The sequence below is a fragment of the Hibiscus syriacus genome, unplaced genomic scaffold (genome assembly GCF_006381635.1).
Source record: "Hibiscus syriacus cultivar Baekdansim isolate YM2019G1 unplaced genomic scaffold, ASM638163v2 tig00002237_pilon, whole genome shotgun sequence".
NCBI lineage: Eukaryota > Viridiplantae > Streptophyta > Magnoliopsida > Malvales > Malvaceae > Hibiscus > Hibiscus syriacus.
This window is the reverse complement of record NW_024061918.1, coordinates 11,473,508-11,498,038: the sequence shown is the minus strand read 5'-3', so window position 1 is coordinate 11,498,038 and position 24,531 is coordinate 11,473,508. Positions and strand designations below refer to the sequence as shown.

At 33.1% G+C, this 24,531-nt stretch overlaps 1 protein-coding gene across 1 annotated transcript; it reads left to right on the top strand.

Moving 5' to 3' along the window:
- Window positions 1–6,764: 6,764 nt before the first annotated feature.
- LOC120140798 (uncharacterized mitochondrial protein AtMg00810-like) lies at window positions 6,765–7,394 on the top strand. Its single transcript, XM_039155785.1, has one exon. It carries the CDS (start codon window positions 6,765–6,767, stop codon window positions 7,392–7,394), a length of 630 nt encoding a protein of 209 aa, XP_039011716.1.
- Window positions 7,395–24,531: the final 17,137 nt, after the last annotated feature.

Sequence of the window (24,531 nt, the reverse complement as noted above, 5' to 3'; positions counted from 1 at the left end):
TCAAATGCACAGCTAGATTATTATTTTTTTACTCAACGGTACTTAACCGTTCATCTAACTGCATAATTGACACGTTTCTATCAAATGCACAGTTAGGCCATTATTCTTTTACTCAACGTTACTTAATCGTTCATCTAACTGGCATAATTGACACCTTTCTATCAAATGCACAACTAGGCCTCAAAGGCACTTAGCCTTTCATCTAACTAGCATAAATGACACATTTTTGTCATATGCACAGTTAGGCCTCAAAGGCACGTAGCCTTTCATCTAACTGGCTTAAATTACACCTTTCTGTCATATACACAGTTAGGCCTTAAAGGCACTTAGCCTTTCATCTAACTGGCATAAATGACACCTTTCTGTCATATGCATAGTTAAGCCTCAAAAGAACTTAGCCTTTCATCTAACTGACATAAATGACACCTTTATGTTATATGCAAAGTTAGGACTCAAATCTTTTAACGTTAGAATAATTTTTACTTTAATAATTGTTTATAAAAATCAATGAACTCTCTCAACTCATTATAAACTCTATAGTTTACATTGGTAGTGCAAATATGCCATTTCATAACCTTTACTATAATTTACGTGAGTTGCATAACCAAAACCAATACGAAAATTCACTTACTTATTATGAACTTCTTATATTCGTACATATATTTCCCACACAAAATTCTTACACTTAATATGAATTTCTTATCTTTTTGCACACAAAGTGCCCAATACAGAAATTTATACACTTAGTATGAATTTCTTAATTTTGCACGCTTAGTGCCATTTTGTAATCACCATTCTTACGTTAATAATTCATATAACTATGACTATAGTAACATATATGTACATAATTAAATGTACTCACCTGGATTATCTCGCTATTATACCCAAATTGAAAAGTTGATCACTCTGGTATTTGGTTCCGATCTACTCAAGCATCCATTAAAGCATGCATCATACCCAATATTAGTATATCCCTTAACCTTGTACTTTAAGAATATTCAAAATATCATTATCTCAATTTCCATAATAATTTCAACCTAATTGGTCGTTCCAAGTTCAATACTATAGATGCTACTACCCTAGTACCGATACTTCTATACTATGGTATGGATATCCCCTTACGGTATCGATACCAATTTTAGGTTTGAAGTTTCCTCGTATAAATACCCTTACCATGGTATCGATACTACCATACTATGGTACCGAAAACCCTTCCGGTATCGATACCAATTTTAGGTACTGATTGAATCAGTATCGATACTAATTAGTTAATTCATCCCATTTTAGCCTATAATATCGGTACTGTTCTATCAGTACCGATACCCTTGCCTAGATTTTCCAGTTTTCATCTCGAATATCACCCAAATGAGGTTAAATTTCATTATACATACACCATACAATGCTATTAAACTCTTCTTTAACTATACATACTAACATTCCTTCATTTATCCTCTTAAAACATCTAAAATCTTTCAAGAACATTCAATTCTAAGAATCACACCTATTTCCTAATATGTTCTTAATATTATCCTATGCTTCTAATCACTTAATTACCTCTTTGACAAGTCAAATATACCAATAAACATCAACAAACACTCATATATTAATACATTACTCCAAAACCCATTTTCTAAAATTTCATATATTTCCTCCATTTCATAGTTTTAACCTTCTTTAATCCCTAATTAAACTTACATATCACTTGATGTTACCAAAGAAACCCATAATTTAAAGAAATAACTTGCTAATCGAAGTTTACCTTATACCATGGTGGAGAGCACTACTCACGAGAATGAGAAGAAAAAGGAAATAAATGATTTACTTTTCTCTTTTCCCTTATTTAATATCTCTAACAAGGATATATATTTTTAAATTCATTTATCTTCTTAACAGACCAAAATGCCCTCTTACTTTATCAATTAATACAATTTTGTCTAAATAATATTTCAAATCATTCTCATCTTTTATCATTTACTCGAATAAATCCTCATATTTTAAAATCATTTCAATAAAGTCCCTAATTCAATATTTGGGATATTATAATTCTCCCCCTTAAGAAAAATTCATCCTCAAATTTAAAGACCTTGTTCGTTTACCACAATACTACTATCAGAGGGATCGTTTTACTATAAAATCTCTGGATTTTCTCTAGTCCTAATCTATACTGATTCTTTTTCATGATCCACTTCTAATTAAATTTATATTTTCAAGTTGGCTCTATTCAAACCAAGTCACCAACCCAATTCGTTAACTCATAGTGCCTCTTGTTTTCACCCAAATGCATAGTTAACGTTTGTAATATCTTAAAAAGAATATATTCCTTTAAAAACTTAGTCAGCAACAAGGCTAACATCGAAAAGTTCTTTCCTAACATTGGTAATTTTTTTTCTGTTAATATAAATATTTATTGTTTATTGAACGAAAAAAAAATAGTTGGATGACCAAAACATAATTGCGATAATAGTTGAGTTACTAAATCTGTAGTTTAACCTAAAAAAATTAAACAAAACTGCTGACATGAAACTTTTTTATTTTCTTGATGATGACGTGACATTACCTTACGGTGTAATGCTGACACCATCATTAATTTTTTAATGACGGATGGCTAAAACGGAACCAAAACATTAAGTAACAAAGATAATTGGGTGAGTAAATAAGTAATTTACCCTTTAAAGTATTGGTGGTATGGGGTTTCAACATTCCAGGGCCTGAAATGACTGCATGCATGCAAACTGGTTAAAAAAACGTGTGAAAATATTTTTTCAAACCGTTAAAAAAATTAGAATATGTTTTTGAATATGCAAACTGGTTTGCTATTTCTACGAAAAGATAGCTAAGCAATCCAAAATGGGCTATAAAGGTCAAGTATTGTTGGACCAAAGCATATCCAAATCTAAGAGAATTCGGACGTCGGTTATCCTCTACTCTTAGATGGCCCAAATCTAACTAATATCTTATAGATCAGTTATATAAAATTAGGGTAAATTACAAATTTCACTATTCTATTTTAACCTAAATCCTATTTTTGATAATTAAACTTTAAAATTTCCAACTTAATCACTTAGTTTTGACATTGTTCTTGTTTTGATCACTTCACTATTAAATCACAAATGGCGTGATGACATGATTTTTTTTGCCGACGTGAATTGTTTTCACTAACGTGGAACACCACGTGTTGTCCATCCCATTCTCTCTCTCTCTCTTTCTTTTCATTTCATCATATTTCCAATAATTTCATCATTTTCATCGATCATTTCCTTTCGTCGCCTATCATCTTCAATCAACGATTAGTCAAACACCCGCTCACGTATTTGCTTCAACCATTATAGTTGAATCAATAATAACATCAGCCCTATAAACCATTCTTGTTTAAAACATATAAAAATGAAGATGGTGCTCGCTATGTCACATAACAATATATCTGTTGAGATGTTAAGAGTTAGTTTGAGGGTTTGTTAATTAGTTAATGATTAGTTAGTGCATTAGCCTTGTATTTGAGCTATATAAAAGAATATTGTACAGATTAGTATAAGAAAATATACGAGGTATTTTTCATACGTGTTTTAACATGGTATCATTTGAAAAGTCTCGTGTGAAATCTCGCCCTCTCTAATTTTCCCCTTTTCTTCACTAAGTGTCGTTTCCCCCCCTTTTTCCCCCATGGATCCCATCGATTTTACTCATTCTCTTTACCTTCATCCATCGGATACACCGGGGACAGTGCTGGTTTCGCATCAACTGACTGGAATCGAGAACTACAATATGTGGAGCCGTTCGATTTGAATTACTTTATTGGCAAAGAATAAGTTAGGGTTCATTGATGGCGATTACACGCGTGGTGATTTCGGTGAGATATTGCAATCACAGTGGGACAGGTGCAATACACTCGTTCTTTCATGGATCCTAAACACTATGAGCGCTGATCTCTCTGCGGGATTGGTGTTTGCTTCTACGGCAGCGCATGTTTGGAATGATTTGAAGAAACACTTTAGTAAAGTTGATGGCTCTCGTATTTTCTTCCTACATCGAGATATTGCTCTATTTACTCAAGGTGGTCCTCTGTTTCATCCTATTATTCGCATCTAAAGCTTCTTTGGGATGAGTACAATGCGTTAGTCCCTGTCTCGTCGTGTAATTGTGTTGATGCTTCCCAAGCGTTGAATCATATTCTTCAGCAATGTTTATTTCAGTTCTTAATGGGACTGAATGAAACGTATTCTGCCATTCAGAGTCAGATTCTCCTTCTGGATCCGATTACTTCAGTGAATCGGGCGTATTCGATGGTGGTTCAGGAGGAGTCCCAACTTGGTTTTTCTTCAGGTGTTTCACCACTGTCTGATACAGTGGCCATGTATTCCAACTCTGCTAATTCTCACCGAGGACTATTTAATGGAGTGTACGACTTTTGTAAGATCCGTGGACATAAGCGTGACTAGTGTTATAGACTCTGGTGATGCTGTTGCTGCCAATTTTGTAGGTATGGTTCATGATGGTTTACCAGCTCCTATGACTAATTCTATTACCTGGATTCTTGACATTGGAGCTACTGACCATATGTTGTCTAATTTTGAATGCTTGAGTAATCCTGTTGCATGCTTCTCCCGTTTTATTCATCTTCCAAATGGTAAAACCCTTCCTATAACACACGTTGGTTCATTTTGTTTTGATTCATCTCACTGCCTACATAATGTCTTATATGTTCCTGTATTTTCTCATAATTTGTTGTCTGTCTCAAAATTGATCATTGTCTTAAATTGTGTTGTTCATTTCTATCCTGACTTTTGCATCTTTCAGAATCTATCCAATGGCAAGATACTGGGGATTGGTAGGAAATATGGAGGCTTGTATGTTCTTCATTCTTTTGGTTCTTTTCTTAGTAATGTTTCTAAGGCTCCTAATGTATCTTTTGCTATTACACCTCATTGTATATCCTCTGTTGATAATAAAACATCCATTTGGGATGCCCGATTAGGTCATGCTTCTTTTCTCAAGTTGCATCATATCTCATTGAAGGATTATAAACTAGATTCTTCTGTTATTCATTCCTGTACTGTTTGTCCTTTAGCTAAACAAACTCGTCTTCCCTCTCTAGTTAGTCAATCTCATTCTAATTTTCCTTTTCAGTTAATTCACATGGACTTATGGGGTCCATACAAAATTTCCACTCATAGTGGTCATAGATTTTTTCTAACAATAGTTGATGACTGTACAAGAATGACATGGGTATACTTATTAAAACTTAAGTCTGATGCTATTATCTCTTTAAGGAAATTTCTTTATTTGGTCTTTAATCATTTTGAGGCTTTTGTCAAAACCATTCGTAGTGATAATGGGTCTGAGTTTTTTAGTAAAGAGTGTTATTTTCTTTTCTCCTCCTTTGGCATTGTTCATCAGTCGTCTTGTGTTGACACTCCTCAGCAAAATCGGGTAGTTGAAAGAAAGCATAAACACCTATTAGAAGTAGCTAGAGCTCTTCGTTTTCAGTCTCGTGTTCCTATTAAATTTTGGGGAGAGTGTGTTTTAGCTGCGTGTTACTTAATTAATAGGCTGCCTTCTGTTGTCCATAATTGGAAATCTCTATATGAAATGTTTCATCATAAGCCTCATTCTTTGTTACACTTAAAGGTTTTTGGTGGCTTAGGTTATGCTACTCAAACTAAGCCTCGTGATAAGTTTGTTCCTAGGGCTATTCCTTCGATTTTTATGGGATACTCGGATACTCAAAAAGGTTATTTAATGTTTAGCCTTGTGTCTAAGACTTTTTTTATGAGTAGGGATGTTCGGTTTCATGAGAATTCTTTTCCTTTTCATTCACCTGAGCTGTCATCTTAGTTATTTCATTCACAATATTTTGTATCTGATTTTGAGTTTTTTGTAATTGATTTACCTTTATCCGATGTGTCTCCAAATTCAGTTTCTCAATAGTCTGCTTCTAGTCATTCTTTTAACGATCCGTGTTTTGCTATTATTGGTGTAGAGTCTCCTGCACTTGTTTCTTCTCCTTCTTCTAATGCCCATGTTCCTGTTGGTCATGTTGTTAGGAAGTCTTCTAGAGTGTCCAAGCCTCCACTTTGGTTAAATGAATATGTTTCTTGCCAATCATCCACTTCTAGCTTTCATCCCATTTCAAATAACATTTCTTATTCTCATCTTCCATCTCACACCCAATCGTTTCTTTCATCCACTTCCATTATTGAACCTACTAGTTATAATGATGTTGTTAAAGACCCTTTATGGGTTAATTCCATGCAAGAGAAGATTCAAGCATTAGAATTAAACAATACTTGCTGCGTAGTTCCTTTGCCACCGGGAAAGGTCCCCATTGGATGCAAATGGATATATAAGGTTATGTTTCGATCTAATGGTGGGGTTGAACGATATAAAGCATGTTTGGTTGCGAAAGGCTATAATCAACGAGAGGGTGTGGATTTTGTTGAAACCTTCTCCCTTGTTGCTAAGCTGGTTACCGTACAAACGGTTTTGGCGCTTGCTTCTTTGCAATATTGGTCTATGTTTCAAATGGATGTCTATAATGCATTTCTTCAAGGAAACTTGATTGAGGAGGTTTACATGCAATTACCTCAAGGATTTTGCAGCCAGGGGGAGAACATGGTCTATAGGCTGTAGAAATCTATTTATGGTCTGAAGCAAGCATCTCGGCAGTGGAACATGAGGCTAATTGAAGCTTTGGTAGCTACTGGTTATGTTCAAAGTATGTTTGATTACTCACTTTTTACAAAAAAAAGGGAACAAAAATAGTAATCATGCTTATATATGTTGATGATCTGTTGATTACCGAAAATGAGGCTGCCATGATAGAAAAATTGAAAATGATTTTGCACGCTAGCTTCAGAATGAAAGATTTAGGTGAACTTAAATACTTTCTTGGTTTTAAGATACTTAGATCTAGCAAAGGGATCTTGTTAAACCAAAGGAAGTATGCATTAGAACTGATAGAAGAAACAGGATTAGGAGGTGCTAAACTTGTTTGTTCTCCTATGGAGTATAATATTAAGCTTACCATTGCTGGTTATGATTTTTGTTTGATTAAAAGTGGTGGGAAGAAGATAGATGATGAAGTGCTGCAGGGTGAAAAAGAAATCTACAAGAGGTTGATAGGTAGGTTGATTTATCTCACTCATACAAGACCATATATCACTTTTATGGTACATCATCTGAGTCAGTTCATGCAACAACCAAAAAGGTCTCACTTGGAAGGAGCTCTTCGAGTGGTTGAGTACATAAAGAAGAATCTTGGTCAGGAGATCTTATTGTCTTCTGCAGGACAATGTCAACTATTAGCCTTTTGTGATGCTGACTGGGCAGCTTGTTTGATGACAACGAGATTAGTTACTGGATTTTGTGTCAAATTAGAAAACTCCTTAATTTCCTGAAAGTCAAAAAAGAAGAACACCATAGCAAGATCATCAACAGAGGAGGAATAAAGAAGTATGTCAATGGTAGCAGCAGAAATTGTATGGCTAAAAGGTCTGTTAGTAGAGTTGGGTGTGAAGGATCTTCAGCCGGCTAAGCTTTACTGTGATAGCAAGGCGGCACTGCAGATTGCAGCAAACCCGATATTTCATGAGAGGACAAAGCATATTGAAATAAATTGCCATTTTATTCGTGAGAAAATACAAGAAGGGGTGATTTGTACATAATATGTTTCATCTATAAATCAGCTAGCAGACATTTTAACCAAGGCTTTGGGTACTCAGCAGGATGAATATTTAATTTCCAAGTTGGGAGTCAAAGATGTCTTTAGACTGCCAACTTGAGGGGGAGTGTTGAGATCTTAAGAGTTAGTTAGAGGGTTTGTTAATTAGTTAATGATTAGTTAGAAGTTAGTTAGTGCATTAGCCTTGTATTTGAGCTGTATAAAAAATGTTATACAGATTAGTATACGAAAATATATAAGGTATTTTTCACACATGTTTTAACAATATCTAATCTTCAGTCTTGCCTTAATGGTAGCACATTTAAAATATTAATTAAGTCGGTTAAAATAAAAGAAAAATTGAAAAGGAAGAAAATAAATGCTCACATTTCATTTATGGTGGATCTATCAAAGTCTTAATTTGAAGATTTTAACAACAGACACCCTTTTGAGATGAGATGCAACATATATTTTTCGGGCTTCATTCAATGGCAGGTGATGGATCAAAGAAAAAGAAACAAAACGTTTAACACTAGATTCATGAAATTTAGGGTGTTTTCTGATTATACGGATGCCAAATTGGTGTTCAAAAGAACAAAACGAATTTGATGGAAAATTTTGAGACTCATCAATCATTGGTGAATGCAATCAAATTGAAGACTAATATGATGCTCAATTGTGGCAAGCGGTCACTAAAATCTATGTTGGTTCGGATAGAGAGAAAGGAAATGAGAGAAAGAAAAAAAAAACAAAAGAAAAAGAAAACAATTTTTATAAAATTTAAAAATAATGTATTGGTGTAAATTTATTTTGTTGTAGAGATCCAAAATGGTACCATTTTGGTTAAATGATCATGTGATTACACGTTTGTGATTTAACGAAATGATCATAATATAAGCAATGCCAACATTAAATGATCAAATTAAAAAAGGTAAATTATGTGAATAGGCCATTTTGTTTAAGGACTGTTTGACTTTGATCACCAATTTAAAAACTAAGGGTAAATGACCCATAACAATATCAGTTCGTCTAGTTTAAGTCACTTATCTGTTAACCCTTAACGAATATGTGAAATAGCTGAGGGACTAAAATCAAACGATGTTAATGGTTGAGGGACTAAAATTGAAAGGATCGGTAATATTAGGGACTAAAATTGAACGGATCGATAATGGTGGAGACCATGTACCCTTAATTTTTAAATTGGTGACCAAAGTCGGTCAAACAAAAAAAATGACTATTCACATAGTTTAGCCATAGAAAAATTTAAAGTTTAGTAACCAAAACAAGAGTGAAACTAAGGTTGAGTAAAAAATGTAATTTAACCAATAACCATGAAATTGTTGATAGTGTAGGTGAAATAAGTGCACGTTCTTAGATGGAGTTGATTGGAGCATGAACTAGGAAGCGGGATTGTCTCAAGAAAGGCGGACTAATATACGGTGTTACCATATACATTAAAAGATATTTAACAAATTCGGTTTAGCGCTACCAGATATGTTGAGTAATAATAATATTGTAGGAGGAAATCATGAAGAAATATTAAAAAATTTGGCAACCGACAAACTTAGCTTGTCGGTTTGTGTCGATACAAATAAAAAATGTATCGATCCATAGCCATATAACAGGTAAAAATATGACAAAACCGGTAAAGTGCTACCGGATATGTTGATAGTATCGATTAGATTGAAATATGTATCGACACTTTTGGAATTTTGAAGAGAAGAAGGAATAGCGCCTATAAAGTGTCGATACTTTATAAAAATAAATCGATCTATAACAATATAACAGGTAAAAATATGATAAAACCGATCTCGAAATGACAAAACCGGTAAAGCAATACCGTATATGTTGAAAGTGTCGAATAAAAATGTATCAATCCATAACAATATACCAGGTAAAAATATGACAAAACTGGTCTCGAAATGACAAAACCGGTAAAGCGCTACCAGATATGTTGAAAGTATCGATTAGATTGAAATAAGTATCGACACTTTTGGAATTTAAAAGAGAAGCAGCAATAGCGCCTATAAAGTGTCGATACTTTGTAAAAATGTATCGATCCATAACAATATAATAGGTAAAAATATGACAAAACCGGTCTCCAAATGATAAAACCCGTAAAGTGCTACCGGATATGTTGAAAGTGTCAATACTTTAATAAGTACACGTAATAAATTATCGATACTGTCAAAGAAATAGGTAAATATCCTATCGAAAGTATCGACACCTGACATAAAAGTATCGACACTTGGGTAATTATATCGATTAAATATAAATAACATATCCAGTGAAAATATAAAGGGCATAGCTAAATTTCCTCTGAAAATAGATAGAACACGGATGAGTTTTTGAAATCGAAGCGTAATTGTTGCTGCATTTCAGAAGGCGTTCTAAAGCGAAGTTTGTTTGTTTGTTGCTGCAGTCGAATCAAAAAGTATGTTGTCGAAAACCTAGTTTTTTTATTATTACAGTAATTGGAAATAGGGTTTTTATGTGTTATTTGGGGTTTTTGAAGTAAATAAGCATTTGGGACCGATTACAGGTAGAAAGTGATATTCTAGGTAGATGATAAATATCGATACTTTTATTAAATATTATAGGTAGAAAATGATATTATAAGTTGTATAAATGTGTCGATACTTAGAGTATTGAGTGTTCTATTCGTTTGAAGGAAATAGGGATTTAGGTTTTTGGGTTTGGTTTAGGGATTTTGATTCAAAGCCAAGAAGGATTTATGACCGATTATATAATATTATAGGTAGAAAATAAATATGGATACCTGTATATAATATTATAGGTAGAAAATGATATTGTAGGTTGTATAAATGTGCCGACACTTGTTGTAGTGGACATTCAAATTCTTTTGAAGGAAACTGTTTTACTACAAGAGTAGTTATCGATATTTGTATATTGAATAAAGTGTATGTAACCAGTATTTGATTTGATTTGCGTAAACTGATATATGAAGGAAAAATGAAGTCAATGGGTGGAAAAATTGTTGGTGGCGAAGATGACTTTGAAATTGAGGTCGAGAGTCGAAAGCAGCCAAAGGGTGATTTTTCGCTTGACTCCCCTGTTCGATTAACCCACAAGATTGAACATCAATTCGGTTGGAAGCGTGTCAAGGATGTCGGATTAGATCAAGAGAGGGAGGAAATGAACCCCATTGGCCATGAAGACGACTAACCAATGGGAGATGCAATGATGGAAGAAGCTCTAGAAGCTTCAGGTGGAGATGATGTCACAATTAAGACAGTGATGAAATATATGGTCAAAGTTTATCCAGAATGAATACCGGTCGAGGTGCACGCATAAAGTTTCAATACATTTGAAATTGTATCGATCCCAAAAAAACTGAAACCGATAATTATAATGTAATGGGTAACTTTACAATGTAATCAATAGAAATATACCAGCTAATTAGAAAATAGGTCTACATAATGTATCGACACTTTTAAAATTTGTGTCGATACTTTATGTCGAGAATGAATGCCAAACAAGGTGCACGCATAAAGTGTCGATAAATTTAAAATTGTATCAATCCCAAAAACATTGATACTGATAATTACAATGTAATAGGTAAATTAACAATGTAACCGGTAAACATTTATCGATTTTACGAGAAAATAGGTTTACATAATGTATCAACACTTTTTAAATTTGTGTCGATACTTGTTGTCCAAAATGAAAGCCAAACGAGGTGCACGCATAAAGTGTCGATACATTTATTAAATTTATCGATCCCATAGACATTGAAACCCATAATTATAATGTAATAGGTAAATTTACAATGTAACCAGTAGAAACATACCGGTATAATTAGAAAATAGGTCAACTTAATGTATCGACACTTTTTAAATTTGTATCGATAACGTGTGTTTTTCCCTTCATTATTTATATGTCGTTATTTAACACCGTCGATATAAACCCCAAATTAAAAAACCCTAAAGGAAAAAGAGAACTCTTCCACTCCGACGAATACCAGCGTTCATAACACTTACGATTAGATCTTTATGAAAATTTATTGATATTATGGTATTCAAATTAGGTTTTGATTGATTTCTAGATTGGACACTTTTTTCCCTTCATGTGTTCGATAGGTATGTTATCGAACCCTAATTTTTTAGAATATTAGTCTTTAAAAATAGGGGTTAGGTTTTAAAGTTTGCTATTTTTGAATGGTTATAGGTTGAAAGTTCAATCTTTGTTCGCAAAGATCATGACCTTCAAATGGAGCCCCAACGTATCAACATTAAAGAAAATCGAAAGCGACCAGTAAGTATCAATGTATTCATGTAATTGTTCTTGAAATGGTAATTGGATTAAAGTATTTAATTTTGTATACGATTAATAATTTTGTATACGGTTTATAATTTTGTATACGGTTTATAATTTTGTATATGATTCATAATTTTGTATACGATTTATAATTTTGTATGTGAATGTAATTATGTAAGAGATGAGAAAAGTTAGCAATAGGTTGTTGTACATGTTTCTTATACACAGTAGGAGTCATGTTGATACTTACAATATATGGAAATCATTGTCATCATGTGGGGACTGAATGACCATTCTATTCCGTCTTCGAAAAAAATCAGTTGATGTAGGTTGTGTGATTGTATTCAAACTGAGCTTGACTTGAGGACATGTTAGTTTGTTATGTCCCTCACCATTGCAGAACCTACATCGCCTAATTTTCTTCTCGACCTTGTTCTTTGGTACTTTTTTCGCTTGCGTTGTTTTTGTTGAGGGTCTCAAACGTTGTTTACTACACTGCTCCGGTTGACTGAATCATTCAAACCAAATGAGTTTTCAAATTCTTCTGTTAGTCTTTTCATCTCATATCTTGCGGGTTTGAAAAAAGCATCTGTCTTTGATGCAAAGTAGCATAACCTACTTGATGTTGCACGTAGAGCAACAAACCTTGCTATTTGCATTACTTCTGGAGGCATATTCAAGTCAACAAAACTGGGTGCAGAAGCCTTTGTATCCTTAGTCCACCTACTTTGAATCAAAGACTCGGGTAAATATGTGTAATCCAAGTGCTTCAAAACTTGAAGTTGATGGCGACATGGAAGTCTGACGGTTTCGAATTTTGTGTAGGAGCAATTTAAGGTTTTCGTACGAGAATCAAAACTAATTTCAAATGTCCTATTTTTTTCTTTGTACTTTGGCAAAATATAATTTTGACACTCATCTGATAAGGACTGAATCTCTTCCTGAATCCGGTACAATGTCTCCCGTTGAAGTTCTTCTTGGAACGCACGAAAAGATTCGCATGTATAAATCTCAACAGCATGGCTTTCAAGGTCAACCAATTTTGTGATCTGGAAGGGCTTTGTCTGGGAACTCAAGTAATTCGCTTTCAAATCGTTCATACGCATTCTACTAATTCCATCTTCAATTGCACGAACAACATCTAAATATGTCTTCTTGTGTTTCAGTGCAATCGCGAGTGAAGCATTCATAGACTCGCACCTTTGTGTTGAGCGAATATTGGCAAAGAAATGACCGGTTAGATATGATTGTGCCCATAAGTGTTAGGTATTTCCTTTCTCAATCACCCATGGATGCTTTTCGACGTTGAATTCTGAAACAACTGAACGCCATTGAATATCAAATTTGTTGGTTGTCAACCAGGAAGCCATACATTTTGAGAAATGTTGTTGTAAATTTTGGGTCACCAATGTTAGCTTGTACATTGCGAGAAAGATTCCAAGAACATAATCTGTGCTTAGCATAAGGGATAACATATTTGATAGCCCTCTGCATTGCCCTATTCCCATCGGTAACAACTGAAATAGGTGATTTATTTATCATGGCTTCTAAAACATTCTGTAGCACCCACTCGAAAGATTGAGACGTTTCGTCCGCGATTATGGAAGTAGCAAATACAATTGTGTTATGGTGATGGTTGACACCGACAATAGGCATAATTGGTCGACCATACAAATTATCTTTGTACGTTGTGTCGAACGCAATTACATCATCGAAGCATGTGTAATCTGATCTCAATGTAGAATCCGACCAATTAAGATTATGTAATGCCCCTGATTCGTCTACCGAGTATGTCATAAAAAACCCGGGATCATCATGTTTCTTATTATCAAAGTAAGCAATAAGCGTATTCACATTCCCATCGATGATTTCCTTTGCTTTACCTCTTTGAAATGCATTATAGAGGTCTTTATGTGTAAATCCAACATTATGATAGTCCCCTGCCTGCTGCGTTAAATAGTTCATTACTTGTGACGTACCAACACCAACCTCTTTCAATGCTATTGCCTCATCGATATCGGCCTTACTTACAGCTCTATTAGAATCCATAAATGGTGTCATATAAGGTGTGCACAATGCAAGATTATGTTTCTGATAAGACTTACTTAAAACCCATTGATTGTTTGTATTTGTTGTTGTAACTACGACTCTAGCCTTGCTGTTCTTGTGACTGGCGTATGAGCACGTTGACGATCAATAATATTAACTTTTGATACTTGAAACCCTTCTTTGGAACAACAAAATTCTTGTGTCTTCACATTCCCTTCCACGTTAAGCCGTGTTGTTCCCCGACGTGCACTAAACCCATGTTCCCGTGCGAATCCCTTGTAAAAGTACCAAGCTTGATCACGTGAATAGAGCTGACCAACCAATCTTTTAGATTCATCAACATTATGTACTTCATGGCATTCCTCGGTTGGCTTAACATTGTCTACATCAGTATGATCCATGGCAAAAATTTTGTTGTGCAAGTTCAATGGTCCCAACAGGAGTTGATGGAGATGTAAGTAAAGGTTCATTGAACAACATGTTTCAGTCGTCCTTTCAATAGGATGTGGTATTGGTAGTGGTAGTTGAAGGGTGAGTACAACATTAAATTCGTAGGATATATTTAGGTATATACAATAACTACAAAATTCAATAATTTTAAAGTAATAGGTAAATTTACAATGTACCTGGTAAAAATAGATTTTTTTAATGACAAAATTCGTAAAAACAAAGATTTGTTTCCTATATTTTGTCTAGTATGGTTCTCAAACATAAAGTTTCCAAAACAGTGTCGATACATTTATTGTAAGTATCAATCCTCAAAACATCACAACCAATTATAAAGTAATAGGTAAAATATACCGGTTTAATGAGAGAATAGCTAAACATATGTGTCGATACATTTTCTAAAAGTATCGACCCCAAAAACATCAAAACCAATAATTATAATGTAATAGGTAAATTAACAATGTAACCAGTATAAATATACCAGTATATATCTACCAACAGGTCAACAGAATGTATAGACACTTGTGGAATTTGTGTCGATACTTATTGTCCAGAATGAATGCCCAAACGAGGTGCACGCATAAAGTGCCTATACATTTATTAAAAGTATCGATCCCAAAAAATCGAAACCGATAATTATAATGTAATAGGTAAGTTTGCAATGTTACCGGTATAAATATACCGGTTTTATGAGAGAATAGGTCAACATAATGTATCAACACTTTTTAAATTTGTGTCGATACTTTTTTCCAAAATGAATGCCCAACGAGGTGCACGCATAAAGTGTTGATACATTTAAAATTGTATCGATCCCAAAAACATCGAAATCGACAATTATAATGTAATATGTAAATTTGCAATGATACCGGTATAAATATACCGGTTTTATGAGAGAATATGTCAACATAATGTATCAACACTTTTTAAATTTGTGTTGATACTTTTTTCCAAAATGAATGCCCAACGATGTGCACGCATAAAGTGTCGATACATTTAAAATTGTATCGATCCAAAAAATATCAAAACCGCTAATTATAATGTAATAGGTAAATTTGCAATGTTATCGATATAAATATACTGGTTTAGTTAGACAATAGGTCAATATAAGTGCTACCTATTACATTATATAAGCATTACCTAATATGTTATTGTACTTGATAATATTTTCGGTTAAATGCCTATTTTATTATATAAGCGCTACCTATTACATTATATAAGCGATACCTAATATGTTATTGTACTTGATAATATTTTCGATTAAATGATACAACATAACCGATCACTTGTTTAACCAGTCACGCCGTTTTTAGCCCTTTTTTAACCCCCACACAGCGGAACTTCCCCTAGGAAGCGCACCGTTGAATAGAAACTTTTGGAGAGTGAAAGAAAGAAAGATGGCGGGAGCAACCTCAAAAACGGCAGAGCGGACGGTTACTTCTTAAATTACAAATTGTCGACACCATTTTTTGCCCGGGCGGGGAAATAAATTAGTACGACCCTTCTTTGAAGAGGTTTTGAAATGTTTTGGAGTTGCCATCGACCTTTTGTGTTAGGTAGGTCGAATACCTAAAAATTTTCTTTTAAAAGAGTTTTTAAGAAAACAACATTTTAAAAGATAAACCAGTTTACGTGTAACCAGATATTCATTATTTTTTGAATTAAAAAGGGGTTCGGGGATCGATTACATGTGGGGAAGGATGAGCACCCCCACAACGCCTAAAATTGGTACCAATCGGTTATAAATTGTCTCTAATAGTAGAAATCTAAGAATTTGAATACAAATTTAAGTTACGATTCTATTATTCCAAATTCAACTATGCAAGTTTTATTTAACAGGAAATTCTAAAGAGAAATAGAAAATATTCCAATATTTCCAATTAAAGAGAAAATAATCCCTAAAATACTTTAGGACGTATATTTCTCTTTCCAACTAAAATAATAAGAATATGATAATTCCTCCCAAGAACTCGAGATTAAAATAATTTGATATAACCAAATAAAAATTTAAACTAATTAATCCAAATTATATTAATCATGCTAGGTGATGATAGTTTAAATTAAAATGGTAAAAATATAAACATAATAAAAACCAAAGGCCTAAAAATGATTAAATATAAGTTCTTTAATAAAATAAAATCATAAACATAAGGACCACAATGCAAGATAGCAAAATAGGCATTCAATACGATAAAAACATGAAACATGCATATATATATATATATATATATATATATATATATATATATATTCATGGGACTAAATTATAATAAAACAACAAACAGTAACCAAATCGGAAATAAAAAGATATGAATTACAAATATCACATCCAAATCATAATAAAATAAGAGGTATAATCCAAATAGTGACTGAATTCAAAAGTTAATAAAATCAATATGCATATTCGAAATAAGTAAAAAAAAAATATGACCAAAGGGCAATAGAAACTAAAATATGAGGAACTTAAGGATTATTTAACCCTGATAGTGACCAAATTTAAGTTCATCCAAGTAATAGAAATGATAATTAAATTGAAACAAATGAAAACAAGATACTAACATCATAATAAACGAATCATATGAAACCCCGGTGTCTAAAATGTAAAAATACAGAAAACTTATGGGGAGCTAGATGGTTATTTACCCAAAATAAGTAACTAAAACATAAAACACAATGAACGGGGAGGCTTTGCACGTGATTTAACCATTTTCAAACCTAAGCAATTTATAAACAAAATAATAAGGAAAATTATCGCAAATAAAACCTATTATTCGAAAGAAAACCAAAATAACCCAAATATCAGTGGCTAATATGTAAATATGCGACTAAAATGGGATGACCTAAGCATAAATTACCCTAAAATTCTAATATAAAGCATATATTTACAAAACCTAAACCTAAAACTAAACACTAACATCTCTTCCTCTCCCATAACTCACGAGCAGCGGTGCAACACTCCTAACTCCAAGGCTGGAAATGCTCCGACCGACCACCAACACTAGTGGCTCTCCTCGCTCCAGTCACCATACGAGGTCACAAAGCACACCCATAAGGCTTCAAAAAGAAGAAGAAGCACTCCCCATCCTCTATCTCACTCAACCGAGAAGGCCAAATGTCGAACCCTAATTCCGGTGAAATCTATCCATTTCTCAGGTAATTTCTATACTCTCTTATTTATTTCTTTACTGTAAAATACACCTTATTTATGATTTTCTTGTTATTATTTCAAAATGAAGCAAAAAGAAAAAAATAAAAAAATAAACCGAAGAACAAACTACCTTGAAACAAATCTTTGTATTTCTGTTGGAAAAATCGAGAGCTTTTTCTTCTTTTACATTTTGATTCGGCTTTTATAGCATTTTTACATAAATTTAATATGAAATATTAAACTAAGTGTGATGGTTATGCACTTATTCTTGCAGGAAACAAGGGATGGTGGGGTGGGTGGAAGATAGAGACATGAAATAGTGGAAGGTAGTGGAAAAAATAGGATAGTGCTTGGTGGAGGATAGTGGTAGGGTATGGTAAAAAATGATGCTTACAGCTGCCCCTTTTTTCTTATTGTTGTGAAACGAGAATGAAGCAAAGATAATAAAGCATCATTTTTATATTGGTCTCTTCTTATCACATTGCGAACTCTTCACTAGGGAATACCAATTCTTCCCCTTCTGTGAAATCGTCGAGTCCTTACTGCAAATGATGTCATCTTTTCTTTGTTCTCTTGGTTGAGTCTTCATCTTCCGTTCTTCAAGTCACGAGTTTTTTCTCATCATGATCTTTTTTTCAGGAATGTTGATCCCTCAAGCGAGGTGTTGCTGATTCGAAGTGTTGTGAATCGAGCAAAGAAAATGTTGAAAGCATCCTGCCCGTAGGACTTATTGATGGCACGAATGACTTATCATCTTGCTCGAAAGACTTATAGATGATCTAAAGGATTTAAGCATCATGCTCGAAAGACTTACTGATGGCCCGAAGGACTTACTCATCAAGAAACCCTTGAAAATCAAGCTTAGTTTCTTAATTGTCATGAAGAAACCCTTAAAAATTAGGCTTAGCTTCCTTTACAGACTCTTTGGAGATATTCATCAAGAAACCCCTGAAAATCAGGCTTAGTTTCTAAAAACACATTTGAAAACATCCAGCCCAAAGGTCTTATGGATGGCCCAAAGGACTTATCATCTTGCTCCAAAGACTTATAGATGACCCGAAGGATTTAAGCATCATGTTCGAAAGACATACAAATGACCCGAATGATTTAAGCATCATGCTCGAAAGACTTACTGATGGCCCAAAGTACTTACTTTCAAAGAAACCCTTGAAAAGCAAGCTTAGTTTCTTAGTTGTCAAGGAACCTCTAAAAATTAGGCTTCGTTTCCTTTTAAAAACTCATTGAAAATCATCATTAAGAAACCCCTGAAAATCATACTTAGTTTCTAAAAACTCATTTGAAAACATCAAGAAATACCTAAAAATTAGGTTTAATTTCTTTGAAATTCATTTGAAAAATCAAGAAACCCCTAAAAATTAGGCTTAATTTCTTTGAAATTTCATTTAAGAAAAATCAAGAAACTTCTGAAAATTGGACTTAGTTTATTTAAAACATATTTGAAAATCGTCAAGAAACTTCTGAAAATCAGACTTAGTTTCTTTGAAAACTCATTTGAAATCATCAAGAAACTTCTTAAAATCAAACTTAGTTTCTTTAAAAACTCACTTGAAAATCGTCAAGAAACTTCTGAAAATCAGACTTAGTTTCTTTAAAAACTCATTTAAAATAATTTAGAAACTTTCGAAAATCAGACTTAGTTTTAAAAAAACACATTAGCTGGGTAACGTGCCCCACTTAAAGAATGATGATTGTTATGTGTATTGGATTCCCCAATTCTTGAGGTTCTACCACTCGGAATATAATTTCCTTCATTCAAGGCTTGAATTCTGTCTTTTCCTTATTTTTTTCCTTGAAAATCTGTAAAATTATGCTTTGATGCATGAATGCAATGTATATGTATCTAAATGTAATGTATGACTTTCTTATATTCAGAAATGTTTTTCAGTAATCATCTTTTGACTTCAAGATGGAAATCTCGATCCTTCTTCACCTGATCTCTCTTGTATGGAGTCTACCCCCAACTTTAGTATAGTCAGACTAATCATCTGGAACAATCATATCCCTCCCATATTCTATCTTTTGTTTTGCTTCTTCAAAACGTTACATCTCTTGAATTCTTGTTGCGATCAGATAGACGACTGGACACCTTATACATATTTGAATCTATTTTTCAATCAAAACTGTTTCTCAAGAGTCATTGGCTAACTGCAGCGTGAATAATTTAACTCAAGATAAGCTCTTTTTATGTTTATCTTTCTACCCTGGCACTCCAAGCGATGAGGGTGATTCACCATGTCTGTTTGGTTTGAATCTTGTGATCTTAATGACATCTGGTTCAGGTAATCCCCCAATATGGGTACTCGTGGCTCTCTTCGTGCCAAAATCTTAATTTCGAATGGTCTCGCTCTTGTGTCATCCATCAACAATGTTATCGAATAGCTTGAGGGTTTCCTTTCATGATGTCATAATCAGATTCACACTTAAGAAGTGATCAATTATTCTAACAGAAATGTCTTGAATCTTTTCCATTAGCTAAGATATGTGCCTCTTTTGACTAAGGCGATCATATGCTTCTTGATGGTGCGCAGACGGTCCCAACAGTGGCATCAGAGCCACTTGAACGATATGATTTTGGTTTAAATTTTTGGTTGATGCGATATGTAGGAGATGCATGTTCTAGTTTTATCGATTTCGATAAATATGTTGATATCATTGTTCGAATCGATACCCGCAACGATTAATATGTTAATTTGTTAATATATTTTTCAATCGATTTGTTACTGGATGATCTATGAGAGTGCGATAGCAAATCGCGTTTAGCAGTGGAACAATGGTTGTTCTGATGCAGAAAACCTTCGGGATTGAAAATCGCAAAAGCACGATTCTGTTGATAATTATTATCAAATCGTGAAGTTTTTCATGGAAACAGAAGTACTGTTTTTGATATGCAGTACAAATTGAATGCCCATATTAATATTTTTATCAAAGGCGTAACAACTTGTTTTGCACGGTGTTTGATATGCATGGTTATAGCCCTTGTTCAATTCACAATGATTTATTTTGAAATACGGTATGTGAGTCGTGCCTTTCTATATCTCTGTTGTATTTCTCTTCTCATCTTACTCCCTCGTATGTAAAACGAGTTTCTTTTAAAATTGTAAATCTATGAAGATTCACAAGGAGCAGAATAATGGCGAGAAGATGCCTAGAGAGCAATCTTAGGCTTTAAGGTTCTTGGTTCTCCCATTGGCTTGGGATGGGCCACCTTAGTCATTAGTTTGGGCTATAACCATTGCATCTTATTTTTTACTATATTTTTTATATATGCAATGCATCAAATGATATAATAAGAATAAATATTGATGAGATCAAGAAGGGCCTAATTTTAAAATGAACAATGATGAGATAATTACGCAAATCCCTCTTTATAATCTAAGTTAACTTAACCGTCCAATATTTACCCTCGTTAAGGCTTTGATTGATATTGTGTGGGCTTTGCCAAAGCATTGGCACATAAATCTATCTTGGTTAAACGCGAAGAATAAGCAAGTGATATTCACCGGTTGAAATATTGGTAATAACTTAACTAGGTTATTCTAATAGGATTAGAAACCTAGAGGTTAAATATTTGGATAAGTAATGAGATGACTTGAACAAAAGTTGTTCACAAAAAATGAGGAGTTACATGAGATGTATCTAGTCAAGTGTCACTTACCTAAATAATCACTATCCTAAAAGAAAAGCCAAAGTTGATTTAGGAAATTGATGTATTATGGATCCTCACCCACTAGAAAAATTTTTGTTGAATTTTTTGAAATTAAAACAAAGAGGGTTTTTAATTTTGAATAAAATAGTGGGAGTAATTTGTAAATAAAGTCCTATTTATAAATTTTAATTCGGTAAATTTACTTACTTTAATATTTCCATTGTTGTAGAATTAATGACAAATAACATTTAATCACTGCGATCACTGCTTGAGAAGGATAAACTTAATGACATAAACTTCCTTGACTGGTTTCGTAATTTGAGAATTATTCTCAAACAATAAAGGAAGGAATATGTCATTGAGGAACATGTTCCTGATGAACCGATAACTAATGCTTCAAAAGCTGACAAAGACACATTCAAGAAACATATAGATGATATGTTACATGTTGGATGTCTAATGCTTGCCACCATGACTCATGAGCTTTAGAAGCAACATGAGGACATGATTGCATATGAGATGATTCAAAATCTCAAAGAAATATATGAAGGGCAAGCACGTCAAGAGAGATATGAGACCTCTAAAGCTCTATTTCAATGCAAAATGGCAGAGGGAACTCTTGTAGGAGCTCATATCATTAAGATGATGGGCTACAACCAAACGTTGGAAAAGCTGGGATTTTCTCTCAAAGATGAATTGGCAACCGATGTTATCCTGCAATCGTTGCCAGATAACTTTAGCCAATTTGTCCTTAATTTCAACATGAATGAAATTAACAAAACTATGCCACAGTTACATGGCATGTTACGAACTGCAGGAAGTAACATGAAAAAGGTTAGACCTAAGCCCATTCTGATGGTCCACAAGGACAAAGGAAAGGGAAAGAAAAGGGTAGTGAAAAAGTCTAAAGGAAATGGTAAGACCAAACCAAAAGGGAAAAATGCATTGAAACCTAAAGGGGGAGTTAGCAAATAAAGAAAATGTTTCCATTGCGATAAGACCGGACACTGGAAGAGAAACTGCCCTGTTTACCTTGAAGAGGTCAAGAAGGCAAAAGAAAACGGAACGTTTGTTTTAGGTATTTATGTTATTGATGTTAATTTGTCAACATCTACTTCTTGGGTATTAGATACCAGTTGTGGTTCTCATATTTGTACTTCTGTACAGGGACTGTAAAAGAGAAAGAATCTGGCTAAAGGCGACGTGGACCTACGAGTGGGAATGGAGCAAGAGTTGCTCCATTATCTATAGGTACATATGTTTTATCTTTGCCTAGTGGACTTGATTTAAATTTAGAGGGTTGTTATTATGTGCCTAGTTTGACTGAGAACATTATTTCTATTTCTTGTTTGGACAAGATTGGCTTTGAGATTATTATTAAGAATAATTGTTGTTCTTTTTATCTCGATAGTGTTTTTTATGGTTCGGCACAATTGGTTTATGGTCTGTCGAAACGATTTTTAAGTGGGGGTGTGAGATTTTAAAAAACCACACCATTTTTAATTATTCTCATTGTGATTGATTTTAATTAAAGCAAGCGATTTAAAAAGTCTCTCGTTTCGAAAAATTGGAAATTCCTTTATAATAAAAAACCAATATGGTTCGAGGAGTCGCCACCAATCTTTGATTAGGGTGTGATTGGACACCTAAAAACGTTGTCATTTTAAATAAAAATTAATTTTAATTAAAACAACAAATTAAGGTCTGTTATCAAAATCTGAGTTCAGGAGTCGGTTACGCGTTGGGATGGATTAGTTCCCCCACAGTGTCCTAAATCGGTACCTAGTCGATTAATTATTGTCATTGCAACGAATTTTATAAGTTCAACTTTAATTTAATTTTTGATTCCTTAAAACAACAAAAGTGCAAATGTTATAACATTCAAAAGCAACGAAATAGGTTAAATTAAAATTATCAAGCCATTAGAAAGATAAACAATATTCGATTATTTAAAAATATTGAGACCAGATCTTTAGGTCAGTTCTAACGATATTTTCTCAATAAATTTAAATACCCAAACATTTCTTTTTCTTTCACTCTCAAATTTTAAAGTGAAGAATCAAATTTTTTAGTGACAATGACGAGATACACTTATAATTTAAAACCGTTAAGAACAACTTTCATGTAAGTTAAGAAAAGCCAATATGACAGTTTTAAATTAAAAGGTATTACCCTTAATCTGATTATGTGATTAATGTCGAGTTATGCACATGAGGCTAACATGCAAATTGTACAAAAGGGATGTCATGCCAAAATTAATTAAACAAGTATTTAGGTGTGCAAGTATTATGATTAAAAATATTATTCAAAGTGACATACAAAAAAAATTATTTACATATATTTTAATAAAAAAATATAAACCATACATACTAACATATAACGTACAAATATAACTTAAATAAAAAAAAACATAACATGTCAAACTAATAATTTTAAAAATGTATATATACATTAATGTAATGACTAAATTTGAATAAAAAAAACTTTACTATCTTAAATGCGAACAAAATAATAATTAAGATTTAAATGAGAATATTATACCATACTAAACAAATAAATTGAATTAAAATAAAACATTAATATAAAGGACTAACATCAAAACAACCCTAAAGATAAGTAGGACTAAAAGGTAACATGCAAAAATACAGAATCATAATGTCTAAAAAATTTAAATACAATGACAAGTAGGACTGAAATTAAATGTACCTAAAATAAATAGACAAAATCATAAACATGCAAACCTTTAATTAGGGACTAAATTAAACTAAACACAACAATTTTAGATTAATGATTAAATTCAAATAAAAGTAAAATTAAACTTATAAAATTGAAAATAAATCCAATGCCTTAAATCAAAATGCTCATAAACTACTCGGACTAAATAGAAGAAGAAAGAAAAACCTAAAGATATCTATTAGACTAAAATGGGAACCATGAAAATGTTATGTCAAATATGCAAAATAGCAAGAACTTAAAATAACACAATCTAGGACTAAGATGTTACATGCGTAAAGATCAATAGCAAAATCAAAAACATTTAAAAGGAAAAACCATGGATTAAAATGCATGAAAACAAAACATGGAAGGGTTTACTTCAAAAATAACCCATAAAGTGTTGAAACATATAGAGAAAAGATGATACGAAAAATATATTTTAATTCTGAAAACATTGCCGTTTTTTTTATAATACCTTAAAGACTGTATTTTTCAATTTCTAAAATACTGCCATTTTGATGAATATATATATATTATTTTAATATGTAGGGTAATATCTAAACCCAAAACTCA